The 15,028-nt window shown below is 49.8% G+C and overlaps 1 protein-coding gene across 1 annotated transcript; it reads left to right on the top strand.

Moving 5' to 3' along the window:
• Nucleotides 1-309: 309 nt before the first annotated feature.
• On the top strand, nucleotides 310-12,052 carry LOC133357177 (zinc finger protein 721-like). Its single transcript, XM_061574997.1, has 2 exons — nucleotides 310-406; nucleotides 5,249-12,052. The coding sequence occupies exon 2, from the start codon at nucleotides 5,989-5,991 to the stop codon at nucleotides 9,799-9,801; it is 3,813 nt and encodes a 1,270-aa protein (XP_061430981.1). The 5' UTR covers nucleotides 310-406; nucleotides 5,249-5,988; the 3' UTR covers nucleotides 9,802-12,052.
• The last annotated feature ends 2,976 nt before the right edge of the window (nucleotides 12,053-15,028 follow it).

Raw genomic sequence — 15,028 nt, 5'->3', positions numbered from 1 at the left:
TGCCCCCCCCCCCCACCGGGCCCACGCCCCTCCCTTATTGTGCCCCCCCCCCCACCGGGCCCTCGCCCCTCCCTTATTGCCCCCCCCCCCCCACCGGGCCCACGCCCCTCCCTTATTGTGCCCCCCCCCCTACCGGGCCCTCGCCCCTCCCTTATTGCCCCCCCCCCCACCGGGCCCTCGCCCCTCCCTTATTGTGCCCCCCCCCCCCCACCGGGCCCTCGCCCCTCCCTTATTGCCCCCCCCCCCACCGGGCCCTCGCCCCTCCCTTATTGCCCCCCCCCCACCGGGCCCTCGCCCCTCCTCCAGTCCGCCCACTCCCCCATCGCCCGGAAGTGAGGTCGCTGGGCGCGAGACGGCGACGGAAGCTCCGCGAGGAGACGGCGGCGGACGGAGAGCGGCGGTTCTGGTGAGTTCAGTGGGGTGAGTTGGTGGTAAGTGGATGTAGTGGTGAGTGGTGTGGGTGAGTGATGGTGAGTCTAGATCGGTGGTGAGTAGTGTATAGTGTGTGTATTGTATACGTGTGTGGTAAGTTTAGTGGCGAGTGGGTGGAGTGGTGAGTGCAGTGTGTGTGGGGTGAGTGGGTGATTGGGTGAGTAGTGCACAGTGTCGTGTGTATGTGTACCGTATACATGTGTGGTTAGTGGGGTAATTGTGTGGTATGTGGTGGTGAGTATGGTGGTGAGTAGTGTATAGTGTGTGTAACTGTGTGTGTACTGTATATAGTGGTGAGCGATAGCATAACGGTTAGCGCTAGGCCCCGGCAAGGTAAGGTAATTTACCCTTTTTACCGAACCCTGCGACCCGAGTTCGATTCCCGCTCACGGCCAACACCTGTGACGATTATCTAAACCGGTCCTGGGCATCCCCTAAGTCGACTCAACCTCAATTGATTACCTGGTACGGTGTGTAAACATCGCCACTGGGGAGACAAAGGCGGCCGTGCGTGGTGCTGGCTACCCACCCCCTCGTGAACCGTGCGGCCTTCATAGGTGCTGCTACTCGCTAACAGCACTTTCCCCAACAGTCTGTTAAGGCTACACGGGGGTGTCTTTGTTATTATCCATATATATCTGTGTGTGGTGAGGGTGGTGCGGGTGGTGATGATTGTGGCGGGTGAGTGTGTTGCGGGTGAGAGTGTGCTGGTGAGTGGTGTGATGGTGAGTGTAATGTGATGAGTGGGTGAGTGTGTTGCGGGTGAGAGTGTGGTGGTGAGTGGTGTGATGGTGAGTGTAATGTGATGAGTGGGTGAGTGTGTTGCGGGTGAGTGGTGTGATGGTGAGTGTAATGTGATGAGTGGGTGAGTGTGTTGCGGGTGAGAGTGTGGTGGTGAGTGGTGTGATGGTGAGTGTAATGTGATGAGTGGGTGAGTGTGTTGCGGGTGAGTGGTGTGATGGTGAGTGTAATGTGATGAGTGGGTGAGTGTGTTGCGGGTGAGAGTGTGGTGGTGAGTGGTGTGATGGTGAGTGTAATGTGATGAGTGGGTGAGTGTGTTGCGGGTGAGAGTGTGCTGGTGAGTGGTGTGATGGTGAGTGTAATGTGATGAGTGGGTGAGTGTGTTGCGGGTGAGTGGTGTGATGGTGAGTGTAATGTGATGAGTGGGTGAGTGTGTTGCGGGTGAGAGTGTGGTGGTGAGTGGTGTGATGGTGAGTGTAATGTGATGAGTGGGTGAGTGTGTTGCGGGTGAGTGGTGTGATGGTGAGTGTAATGTGATGAGTGGGTGAGTGTGTTGCGGGTGAGAGTGTGGTGGTGAGTGGTGTGATGGTGAGTGTAATGTGATGAGTGGGTGAGTGTGTTGCGGGTGCGAGTGTGCTGGTGAGTGGTGTGATGGTGAGTGTAATGTGATGAGTGGGTGAGTGTGTTGCGGGTGAGTGGTGTGATGGTGAGTGTAATGTGATGAGTGGGTGAGTGTGTTGCGGGTGAGAGTGTGGTGGTGAGTGGTGTGATGGTGAGTGTAATGTGATGAGTGGGTGAGTGTGTTGCGGGTGAGTGGTGTGATGGTGAGTGTAATGTGATGAGTGGGTGAGTGTGTTGCGGGTGAGAGTGTGGTGGTGAGTGGTGTGATGGTGAGTGTAATGTGATGAGTGGGTGAGTGTGTTGCGGGTGAGAGTGTGGTGGTGAGTGGTGTGATGGTGAGTGTAATGTGATGAGTGGGTGAGTGTGTTGCGGGTGAGAGTGTGCTGGTGAGTGGTGTGATGGTGAGTGTAATGTGATGAGTGGGTGAGTGTGTTGCGGGTGAGAGTGTGCTGGTGAGTGGTGTGATGGTGAGTGTAATGTGATGAGTGGGTGAGTGGTGTGATGGTGAGTGTAATGTGATGAGTGGGTGAGTGGTGTGATGGTGAGTGTAATGTGATGAGTGGGTGAGTGTGTTGCGGGTGAGAGTGTGCTGGTGAGTGGTGTGATGGTGAGTGTAATGTGATGAGTGGGTGAGTGTGTTGCTGGTGAGTGGTGTGGTGGTGAGTGGTGTGATGGTGAGTGTAATGTGATGAGTGGGTGGGTAGTGCATGGTGTGTAGTGATGTGTTGTTCAGTAGGGAGCAGTGGTGCAGCGGTTAGCGTGCTTCACGAACCCCTAGGTCGACTCAGCCTTAAATTAGTACCTAGTGCAGTGGTGTGTAGTAAATATCGCCACTGGGGAGACAACGGCAGACAGGTGGGCCGTGGAGCTTTGAATTTGTCCTTATAGAGTGAGTGGATGAGTGAGGGGGTGAGTGGGTGGATGGGTAGATGAATGAGTGATCTCGTGCACCTAGCCTGGCACAGCACCTATGGTCTGTCCCGTGAGTGAGTGGCGAGTGGGTGAGTGAGTGTGGGAGTGTGTGTGTGTGTGGAGTGTTGAGTGTAGTGTGGTGGTGAGTTGAGTATGGTGTGTGTGAGCTGAGTGGGTGATTAGGTGGGTGAGTAGTGTGCAGTATAGTGTGTGTATGTCTACCGTATATAGAGTGAGGGAAACAAGTATAACCCGTAAAAACAAAGTTTTTCACTATAAATCCTTTATATGCGTGGCGACTAGAGTCATCTCGTCCTCTGGCTTGAGATGGCTGCCACCTATGGGTCAGATAATTGCATGACAGCATTAAGCAATTGGTAATTAAATATAATATTTTTGTCCTTAAAAGTGTAAAATTGTGGAATTTTTTTTTCACGAACATTAATTGTCACGCACAACGAGTCTGTGTGGAAAATGTCAGCTCGATTGGATCACGGGAAGTGGGTTAAAAAACGACCGAAAGATTTGCACGGTCCTAAGCAAGCAAGCAAGTGAACTTAATATAAAGGATTTAAAAAGTATTTGATCCCCTGCTGATTTTGTACGTTTGCCCACTGACAAAGAAATTATTAGTCTTATTTTAATGGTAGGTTTATTTGAACAGTGAGAGACAGAATAACAACAACAAATCCAGAAAAACGAATGTCAAAAATGTTATAAATTGATTTGCATTTTAATGAGGGAAATAAGTATTTGACCCCTCTGCAAAACATAACTTATTACTTGGTGGCAAACCCCTTGTTGGCAATCACAGAGGTCAGACGTTTCTTGTAGTTGGCCACCAGGTTTGCACATATCTCAGGAGAGATTTTGTCCCACTCCTCTTTGCAGATCTTCTCCAAGTCATTAAGGTTTCGAGGCTGACGTTTGCAACTCGAACCTTCAGCTCCCTCCACAGATTTTCTATGGGATTAAGGTCTGGAGACTGGCTAGGACACTCCAGGACCTTAATGTGCTTCTTCTTGAGTCACTCGTTTGTTGCCTTGGCCGTGTGTTTTGGGTCATTGTAATGCTAGAATACCCATCCACAACCCATTTTCAATGCCCTGGCTGAGGGAAGGAGGTTCTCACCCAAGATTTGACGGTACATGGCCCCGTCCATCGTCCACTTGATGCGGTGAAGTTGTCCTTGTCCCCTTAGCAGAAAAACACCCCCAAAGCATAATGTTGACGGTGGGGATGGTGTTCTTGGGGTCATAGGCAGCATTCCTCCTCCAAACACGGCGAGTTGAGTTGATGCCAAAGAGCTACATTTTGGTATCATCTGACCACAACACTTTCACCCAGTTGTCCTCTGAATCATTCAGATGTTCATTGGCAAACTTCAGATGGGCATGTATATGTGCTTTCTTGAGCAGGGGGACCTTGCGGGCACTGCAGGATTTCAGTCCTTCACGGTGTAGTGTGTTACCAACTGTTTTCTTGGTGACTTTGGTTCCAGCTGCCTTGAGATCATTGACAGGATCCTCCCGTGTAGTTCTGGGCTGATTCCTCACCGTTCTCATGATCATTGCAACTCCACGATGTGAGATCTTGCATGGAGCCCCATGCCGAGGGAGATTGACAGTTCTTTTGTGTTTCTTCCATTTGCGAATAATCGCACCAACTGTTGTCACCTTCTCACCAAGCTGCTTGGCGATGGTCTTGTAGCCCATTCCAGCCTTTGTGTAGGTCTACAATCTTGCCCCTAACATCCTTGGAGAGCTCTTTGGTCTTGGCCATGGTGGAGAGTTTGGAATCTGATTGATTGATTGCTTCTGTGAACAGGTGTCTTTTATACAGGTAACAAGCTGAGATTAGGAGCACTCCCTTTAAGAGTGTGCTCCTAATCTCAGTTTGTTACCTGTATAAAAGACACCTGGGAGCCAGAAATCTTTCTGATTGAGAGGGGGTCAAATACTTATTTCCCTCATTAAAATGCACATCAATTTATAACATTTTTGACATGCGTTTTTCTGGATTTTGTTGTTATTCTGTCTCTCACTGTTAAAATAAACCTATCATTAAAATTATAGACTGATCATTTCTTTGTCAGTGGGCAAACGTACAAAATCAGCAGGGGATCAATTTATTTTTTCCCTCACTGTAGCTGTGTGATGAGTGGAGTGAGTCAGTGAGTATGTGGTGGTGAATAGTGTATAGTGTGTGTACTGTATATAGTTCGATTCCCGCTCACAGCCAACACCAGTTACAATTATTTGAACCGGTCCTAGGCCTCCCTAGTTCGACTGTGTGGTGAGTGGGTAAGTGAGTGGGTCGGTGAATGGGTGAGTGGGTTAGTGAGCGCATGGGTGAGTGGGTGGATGGGTACGTAAGTGGATGGGTGGCTGAGTGAGTGAGCAAGTGACCTGCTGCACAAAGCCTGGCACAGCTGTACTCGCGACCTCCCAGTTATGAGAGCCATTGAGCCTGTCACGGGCACCGCGGTGACGTTACCACCACTGAGCGTTTAATGCTACTGTTGCTGTTGTTGTGTTTGCAGCCCTACAAAAAGAGACCCGAGTTCATTCCCGCTCACGACCAACCAACAACACGACCAACAGTGACAACCATCCAAATCGGCTCCTGTAATCCCTCCCTAGGTTTACTCGGCCTTAAATTAGTAACTGGTGTAGCGGCGGTGTATAGGAGTAGTAGTAGACATCGCCACGCAGGAGAAGTAGGGATACAAAGGTGGCCAGGTGGGCGTGTGTTGCTGGTCACACACCCACACCACTCTTCGTGTACCACAGTATCAGCTGTTATAGATGCTGCTTCTACTACCAACTAACTAACCAACAATGCACTTGCCCGGACAGCCCTGCTAGAGACTACGCAGGGGAGTTTTGTCAGCCTTCGGTCTTCTCTACGAAGGAGCTATAAACTATCATCACAAAAACTCCGGTCATTCTCGCTGCAGCAGCGGCTTTTGGCTAGCCGTCGACAAAAGACGGTCACCTCATCGCACGGTGCTTTCACATGCACTTCTGCGGCCGTCTGGAACGCTCTTCCGATGTTAGGAAGCCACTGGAGCTACGCAACTTTTACATCATCTAGATTGACAAACTCATTTCTTTAGAACTGCTTTTTGTGTTTAATTGTCCATCCCTCCACACCTTTTATCACGGTCGGCTACGTGCACTGCCAAAGAAGTTCAACATACTACACACACAAAACACATACACACACATCACACACCACAGCACAAAGCACACAGCACAGAAGATAACCAAATATCCCACCATGGAGCAGAACCGCTCTCCTCCCGCACAACCGCCTGCTGGCAAGAGGCAACGCTGCCTCTGGTGCCAGCGGTTCGCCACTCGTCTCCCAGTCTCCGGAGAGACGCCGCTCCCCCCATGCCCGCTTTGCGGAGAAACGTTCCCTCAGTCTGGAACTCGGAATGGCCACGGCCAGAAAGATGCCAAATGCTCTTTTAAATGCGCCGAATGCGGGAAGTCTTTCTTGCATCCGAGCAGCCTCCGGAGACATGGCAAGAAGCATGCACAGAGGGGGGAGAGGCGCTACTTCGAGTGCTCGCTGTGCGCCAAACGATTTGAGGAGTTGTCGCATCTTGAAGAACATCGCAAGACTCACGCAGAGGGGGAACAGAAGAGGCGTTTCTTCGAGTGTGCGGTGTGCGGGAAAGAATTTGCGAGGTCCTCCGAATTTGACGAACATCAGAAGACTCACAGAGGATCGTTGCACCTTGAAGAACATCACAAGACTTGCACAGAATCTTTGCATCTTGAAGAACATCAGAGGACTCACACGGAAGGACAGAGACGTTTATTGAATTGCACTGTGTGTGGCAAGGAGTTTGCGGAGTCTTCATATCTTGAAGAACACAGCAAGACTCACTCAGGAGAGACATCCTTCAAGTGCTCTGTATGTGGGATGGCGTTTGCAGAGTCATCACATCTTGAAGAACATCAGAAGACTCATGCAGAGGGGGCAGAGAGATGCTTCTTCAATTGCTCTGTGTGTGGGAAACAGTTTTCAGAGTCATCACATCTTGAAGAACACCGCAAGACTCACTCCGGAGAGACATCCTTCAAGTGCGCTGTATGTGGGATGGCGTTTGCAGAGTCGTCACATCTTGAAGAACATCTCAAGACTCACACAGGGTTGTTGCATCTTGAAAAACATCAGAAGATTAAAAAGGAAATGATGTTCTTCAAGTGCATGGTGTGCGGGATGGTCTTTGCAGAGTTGTCACATCTTGAAGACCATCGCAAGACTCACACCGGATCGTCGGATCTTTGCGAACTTCAAAAGACTCACACGGGGGTGGAGAGGCGCTTCTTCAAGTGCTTTGTGTGTGGAAAACAGTTTGCGGAGTCTTCACATCTTGAAGAACACCGCAAGACTCACGATGGAGAGACATCCTTCGTGTACGTCGTGTTTGGCAAGGCGTTCGCAGAGACGTCGCATCTTCAAGAACAAAAGACTCACACGGGGCAGGGGGGGAGGCATTTATTCAAATGTACCGTGTGTGGGATGGCGTTTGCAGAGTCGTCACATCTTGCCGACCATTGGAAGACTCACATGGGCACGGGGCAGATGCCATTTATGTACGTAGTGTGCGGAAAGGCGCTAGCAGAGTCTTCCAAGCTTGAAGACCACCGGAAGACTAACACGGAGGAGGAGATGCTGTTTAAGTGCAGGGTGTGTGGGAAAGAGTTTGTGGAGTCTTCGCATCTTCAAGAACATCAGAAGATCCACACGGCGGGGGAGAGTTGTTTCTTCAAGTGTTCCGTGTGTGGGATAGCGTTTTCAGAGTCGTTGCAGCTTCAAGAACATCACAAGATTCACATGGGGCAGAGACTCTTCAAGTGCGCGGTGTGCGGGAAGGCGTTTCCAGATTCATCGCATCTTGAAGACCATCGGAAGACTCACATGCAAGGGGAGCGGCATTTCTTCAAGTGCTCTGTGTGTGGGAAACAGTTTGTAGAGTCATCACATCTTCAAGAACATCAGAAGATTCACACGTGGGAGGAGATGTCATTCAAGTGCTTAATGTGCAGGAAAGACTTTGCAGATTCATTGCACCTTCAAGAACATATCAAAACCCACGCCAGAGACACATTCTTCAAGTGCTCTGTGTGCGGGATGGCGTTTTTAGAGTCCGTGCATCTTGAAGAACATAGCAAGGCTCACACCGGAGAGATGCTGTTCAAGTGCTTCGTTTGTGGGAAACATTTTGTAGAGTTATCACATCTTCAAGAACATTGCAAGACTCACACTCGGAAGAGACTCCTCAAGTGCGCAGTCTGCAGGAAGCAGTTTTCAGAGTCGTCGCACCTTGACGAGCACCGCAAGACCCACGCGGGGGAGACGCCCTTCAAGTGCTCACTGTGCCCCAAGGCGTTCCCTCTGCCCGGAGCCCTGAAGCGCCACCTCAAACTCCACGCCAGGGGCACGAAACGCTTCAAGTGCGCCATTTGCGCCGATGAGAAGGCCACTTTCACGACATTCCCTGAACTCACCGAGCACCGGAAGACCCAACATGCCGGGCAGCGCCCCTTCTGCTGCGCCACGTGTGGCAAAGCTTTCTCCCTGCCCAGAGCTCTTAACCGACACCACAAGACGCATGCCGGCGAGCGTCCGTTCCCCTGCCCCACTTGCGGCAAGGCCTTCCGTGAATCTGCCGACCTCCGGAAGCACCAGGATGCTGCCCACAGCACTGAGAGGTCATTCGTGTGCCCCATCTGTGGCAAGGGGTACCCCCGGTCGGCAACGCTCATCAGGCACCGGAGGATCCACACGGCTGAGAAACGCTTCAAGTGCCCCACGTGCGGCAAATCGTTCCTGGAATCCGGTAGCCTCCGGAGGCACCGGAAAACACATGCCCAGGGGTTCAAGTGCGCTGTCTGCGGGAAGTCATTCGCTCAGCCAGAAAAGCTGGAGCAGCATGGCAAGACACATGCCAGCGGCAGGAGGTTCAAGTGTGCAGTCTGTGGGAAGTCTTTCTCGCGCCTGGGAAACCTGAGGCGTCACGGAAATAAACACAAGGACGGGGAGTTGCGATTGACTACCGGGTATAAACAGGAGACTCGAGCGGGGAAGAAGACCCACACAGAGATGGAGTTACAAGGATCTATTGGACAGCAGGAGGAGACCCACACAAAGATGGAGTTGCACACAGAGAGGGAGTTGCAAGTAACTACTGGGTATCAGGAGACCCGAGTGAAGAGGGAGTTGCTAGAAACTACCAGACAGCATCAGCAGACACACACAGAGAGGGCGTTGCGTGGAACTACCAGACAGCAGAAGAAGACCCATACAGAGAGGGAGTTGCGAGGAACTATCAGGCAGCAAAAGAAGACTCGCACAGAGATGGAGTTGCGAGGAACTACTAGGCAGCAGAAGAAGACTCGCACAAAGAGAGAGTTGCAAGCAACTACCGAGCATCAGAAGACACACACAGAGAGGAAGTTGCGAGGACCTACAAGATATCACGAGACACACTCGAAGAGGGAGTTGCATGGAACTACCAGGCAGCAGAAGATGACCCACACAGAGAGGGAGTCGCGAGCAACTTCCGAGTATCAGGAGACCCGAGTGAAGAGGGGGGTGTGTGGAACTACCAGGCAGCAAAAGAAAACACACACAGAGAGGGAGTTACAAGGAACTACCAGGTATCAGGAGACCCGAGTGAAGCGGGAGCTGCGATGGACTACCAGACAGCAGAATACTCAAGCAAAGAGTGAGTTGCACACAGAGAGGGAGTTCCATGGAACTACCAGGCAGCAGAAGAAGACTCGCACAGATATAGAGTTGCAAGGAACTACCAGGTATGAGAAGACCCAAGAAGATATGCAGTTGCAAGGGAGATGTCAAGGTGGAGTGTCGGAGGTTGCTCCCAACCCCGACAGGCGTGGAGGAAGCAACAACGCTCGAGAGGAGGAGAGGGAGGAGAGGGAGACCTCTGGACAAGGACGAGGAGTGGGCGGTGACTCTGACTGCTTGGTGGAGGTTTCTCAGTTCCACGTTTGGGTGGACTCCGTGGGAGACTCCATGTGGGAGGGCCTCGTGTGTTTGGACCTCGAGTGAGACAAGAAAGTGAGGGGTGGGGTGTTTGTTTTGTTTCTCTTAACGTTTTAAATAAACAATAAACTATTTTGTATGGTAATAGGGGTAACGTGTAATGCCCACTGAGCTGTGTAGTTATGACTCACACGTAATAATATTCTTGTAATGTGGGAATTTATAGCAGCAGCCAAATATTCTAGACCCATAAAGTATGGATCTCTGTGTATTGGAGTCTGTAACTGGGTCTGTGGATCTCTATGGGTCTCTGAGTGTAGAAACACCCTTTTAATTTTTTTGGCTGCTGCTATAAATATCTACACAATGATATCAGCCACTTCGTCAAGCTATAATTACGTGTGATAATCCAGGCCGCTTCTGAAAAATAGCTAAGTAGCTCAGTGGGCGCTTGCCTGGTAAAATAAAATATAGCTTACAGTTTTAGTTTAGGATAACGCTGGTAGCATGAACCGTTTGCAAAAACATAGCATATTTTGTGTCGTGGGAAAAACATTTAATGCAAAAGTTTTTTACATCGCAAAGGGAATTCACTGCGAGAGTTTATATTCGGGGTGCAACAACTTTTTGAAATATGAAACACCCTGGGTTAAACCAGGAAAATGCAAATAAACGTGCATTGATGATGATAATATGCATGTTAAGTTTAACACCTAGCCTTTATTATTAACATGCATTGTCCTTATAACTGATTGGTTGATATGCCATCGTTGTGGCCTTGTTTATGCAAAAGTGCTATAGACCAGAATACAATGCCAAAAGACGACCAGTACAAGGGCAATGTAAACACACTTTGATAATAATGATAATAATGTATGATTGTTAAGTTTAACACGTAGGTTTTCTTATATATGTATGCATTGTCCTTGTAACTGATTGGCCTACAACAGTGCTATAGACCGGAGTACAATGCCAAAATGCGACTAGTACAAGGGCAATACAAACAACCATTATTTGATGATGAAAATATATGCGTGTTAAGTTTAACGCGTCTCTGCTTTATTATGAATGTGTGCATTGTCCTTGTAACGGGATTGGCCTATACACCACAGCTAAGGACTTGTCTCTGCACCAGCACTATAGTCCAGAGTATAACGCCAAAAACATAACTAGTACAAGGGCAATACAAACAACCATTATTTGATGAAAATGTTTGCGTGTTAAGTTTAACACGTCGGCTTTATTACGAATGTGTGCATTGTCTTTGTAATGGATTGGCCTATACACCACAGCTAAGGCCTTGTCTGCACCAGTGTTATAGACCAGAGTACAACGCCAATAGGCGACCGGTGCAAGGGCAATGCAACTTTCAAAGCATACATTAATCGGGTCGAGCAGTTACGTTAATAAGTGTCTTTTTGGTGTTTAAGCATCTTAACACCTCTGGTATTATTGCCAGAGGGCTAAGTAAAGCATTTGTTTTTCTTCGTACCTTTTGATCTCCGGTTATACCTGTGATCACTTTATATTAACACGTCCTTCTTTCGTACGGCTGACGTAGATGCAGAGCAACAATTACTATTTCACATTCAGGTGGTCAAACAAGATAACTGCGTCAGGAGCAGTGGAGTGTATTATCGTTGTGATGTCTCCTTTGTATTTGTGGATCAGGGCATTGCGTCTTTATACCTTGCATGGTCTGTTCGTGATTACCACACTTGCACATTTTTGGAGAGTTTTTTTTCTATTTGTGCATCACATATCTGCTGTTGCCATGGTTTGTGCAGTGGATGCAATTAAGGGTGGATCGTGAGCTGCATGGAATATTAAACCCAAGGATCTTCTGCAACAAAGTGGTGGTGATATCACCACGATGCATGCACCAAGCTAGGTGCACTTTTGAGGCCACGTGAAGTTTTGAACGCCTGCTGGCAGGAGGTCACGGGACAAACCAACTGTTGTTCATCTTTCAGTGGGTGGCGTAAGCAACCACCATTCCCCAGCTCCCATTGATGGGGAGGCGAGCCCACAGCAGCCTGGGACTCAGATTTTCACACCTCACCGCCACGCTCAAATGCCACCTTAATGATTTTGTTCAGAAGAGCCACTCCCTGTTTAGCAGTCTCCTGCCACGCAATATCTAGCGAAGACGGCAGTGATGACGAGTCGAGTCCACACCCCAGAACCGGCAGCCACGAGTTCCCGCTCTCAGCTGGCTCTGCCCTGACCACACCTCCCTTCTCGAACCCACGAGCAGGTTCCAGGGGCTTCCAGATGGGGTCTTCTATGACCCTTGCCCCAGTTACTCCGACTTGTCGACACACCCGTGTATATGCTCACCGGCGTGTGTACTGTTGATCCACCGCAGTTACCGTTGCTGGACAACAGTCGGCGCGATTACACTGCATCGCCCAACCCCCCCCCCCCCCCCCCCCCGTTAAAGAAACCAGCTGTCTCGGCTGACATCCAGCAACTGTAACTGGGTGGACAGGCAGAGCAACCCCCCAACCCCGAAGAACACCACTAACACAAAATAAAAGCCCCGGTCGCAACACTTCATGCGACCTTACAGCACAAACGCGGCGCTTGCCACGAACCGTCACCACACAGCGCAACCCCAGCACCCCCTGCGGACCGCCAACATAAGGGACAACCCACGGCCCCCGCCCACGAACCAACAAAGGACAACCACGGCGCTTCCCGCGAACCAACAACACGCAGCGCAACCGCGGTGTGGGCAAACAACCCCATCAGGGACCGCACAACCGTGACGCCCCCCTCCACGAACCGACAATGCAACTTCACATACACAATCCCCCCCGAATCCCACTTTACAAGACAGAGTCTGCCTTTACCGGACGAAGCTCGCGTGAGCTGGTCCTTGACACCGGTCAATCCTGCCTTGGCAGGGGCTGCCGGAGGGATGAATGTCTCTCTGTCCCTGTCCGACAACACTATGGGTGGGTTCTTTCTTCACCCCACTTCTGACACCAGTTGTAGTGTGAGCGGAGCGGGAGACAAGGTTTTTCAGGAGCACCTTTATTATGAGTATGGGTATCTGTTGTTCTATCTGTCTGTGCGAGTCTGCAGAATCATGCATTTAGATTACATAGAGATTGCTTAGTTTATGATGTAATTTCCCATTTGATGCACCCATATTTGTCAGATCTGGGTGCCCCTTGAGCTGCTTGGGGCTCATCTTAGCTTTTGCTTAGTTAGCTTGGGCCTGGCACCTGCCACCTGCCACCATGCCCCTGATGGACACACGATCTGGGTCTGACTTCGATGAGACATTCGTTCCTTTCGGGATTCAGGGAGCTCTGGCTCAACGATGCCGAGCAGCCCAGCACTGGGTGGAAGAGCCACATGAGCTGATGCCCCTCCTCAGCCGTTGGTGCCTCCGGGCCTGTGCGACAATGACCGTGAAGGGGGGGGGGGGTATTCTATAGCATTAAAATCATGGGTAATTCAGAAAAACATTTTTAACCATACTGGGTTTCAATAGATGAGTCACAATCACCTTGATAAACAATGGTTAAGCACTAAAATAGATATGTTCAGACCTTTAGAAATCCACTGCTGGACGAGGGTCTCCCCAGGCCATGCCGATTTGGGGGGTGTGGGGGGTGGGAGGTTTGACCATTCTTCACGCTGTTCAATGAAAGTTGTTGAAGGGGGGGAGCAAAGATAAATTCAAATAGAGCTCTCCACTGATATCAGCTGTGCCCGGTCACTTGCTCGGTTCAAAGTGCAGAGGGAACAATTGGTGCCAACTCCACCCACAAACACAGATCCCAGGTCGTCACGTAACATTGCGTTTATGGTACCGCCAAACAAGAACTCACAGCACGCGCCACTCTGGGACCTGAATTGCCAGCCGTGGTCAATCCAGCTGCCATGTCTTAGGATTCTGCGGTGTAGTAAGCCACCTAGCCCCTTCCCACGAGCTGGATTCATCGCTTCATCTCTGCGGGCGTCAGAGAGACACGTTCAGAATGATTTACTTATATAGCACAATTCAGTTTAGAGCTTAAGTTTTCGTGACTGCAATGTCCCATACTCTTTAGTTCTTTCGGTAAAGTCACGTAGGTATAAAAAAAAGAATCACGACGTTTCGGAAGCAACACAAGCTTCCGTCATCAGGTGGGACAACCACAGTAAGAAACAAATTACTGTAGTGGGCAAGAGTCGCTTGTAACAAGATGTTATATAAGGCAAGAGGGGGGAGGAGCCAGGGAGGAGATGCAGGGGACGGGGGGGGGCTACAACCACTACGTTGCCAAAGCCGAATTAATTAAGATATTACCATGTTAACATCCTTTCAGTGGACTGTGCGACAAACAAACGCGAGTGAAGCTACAACCACTGCCGACGCCGAAGTAATTAAGATATTACCATGTTAATAATATCTTTTTGTTTGAGAAGAAACCTGATGGCTCTTTGGGACACTGTCTACAGGAAAGCCACCCACACAGATTCCTATCTGAAACCTGACTCCCACCACCATCCGGCACAGAAGAATTCCCTCATCAAAACATTACACCATAGGGTCCACTGCATTTCTGGCTAATACCACCTGGCCAGTGAATTGGAACACGTGCACCAGGCCCTAAGGATGAATGGATATTCGGACCATATCCGCAAAGATTTTTCTCCAACCATGGAGAAACAACCCCCTGAGATTTCGATCAAAACCATCACGTTACTATAGCTGGCATTGCCAAAAAGATTTCCAAAATCTTAAACAAGCACAAGATCCAGGTCCGATTCAGTACAGTACACAAAATCCGTGATCTAATCCCCTCCATAAAGGATGTCATTCCTGACATGCAATACCCTGGAGTCTACAAACTTAGTTGCATTTGTGGCAATTGTTACATTGGAGAAACAAAACGACATGTATTGGACTGCATTCGCGAGCACAAGGCAAATTTAAAACATGGCAGAACTAGCTTTTCCGTAGTTGCTGATCACTCCTATAACGCTGTGGGCTCTCATGATATAGTTTTTTTCCAAGACCAAGGTCCGTCAGGCTACTATCAAAGGTTTGTTCATGAAGCAATCCAGATATACAAACACACACAACTTCAAACGAGAGGATGGCTACAAACTGAGCAATCATTGGAAGGATATTATTAACCAGGTAAAATCTTAATTGCTTTCATAGCTTGCTTCCACACTCGCATTTCCAGTTTCTGCAGCACGCTACCCCCCCCCCCCCCAGGCCCGCTCATTGCCCAGCTCCGGGACTGGGTCGCACCAGCGATTGTTAGTCGCACAGTCCACTGAAAGG

This window comes from Lethenteron reissneri, chromosome 57 (assembly GCF_015708825.2).
Source record: "Lethenteron reissneri isolate LAM-NWPU_2019-01 chromosome 57, ASM1570882v1, whole genome shotgun sequence".
NCBI lineage: Eukaryota > Metazoa > Chordata > Hyperoartia > Petromyzontiformes > Petromyzontidae > Lethenteron > Lethenteron reissneri.
The sequence above is the reverse complement of the archived record's forward strand: the minus strand, read 5'-3'. Positions and strand labels throughout refer to the sequence as shown.

Bases quoted from the DNA above. Each gene is read 5' to 3' on its own strand.
- LOC133357177 (XM_061574997.1), top strand. From the start codon at position 5,989: ATGGAGCAGAACCGCTCTCCTCCCGCACAACCGCCTGCTGGCAAGAGG.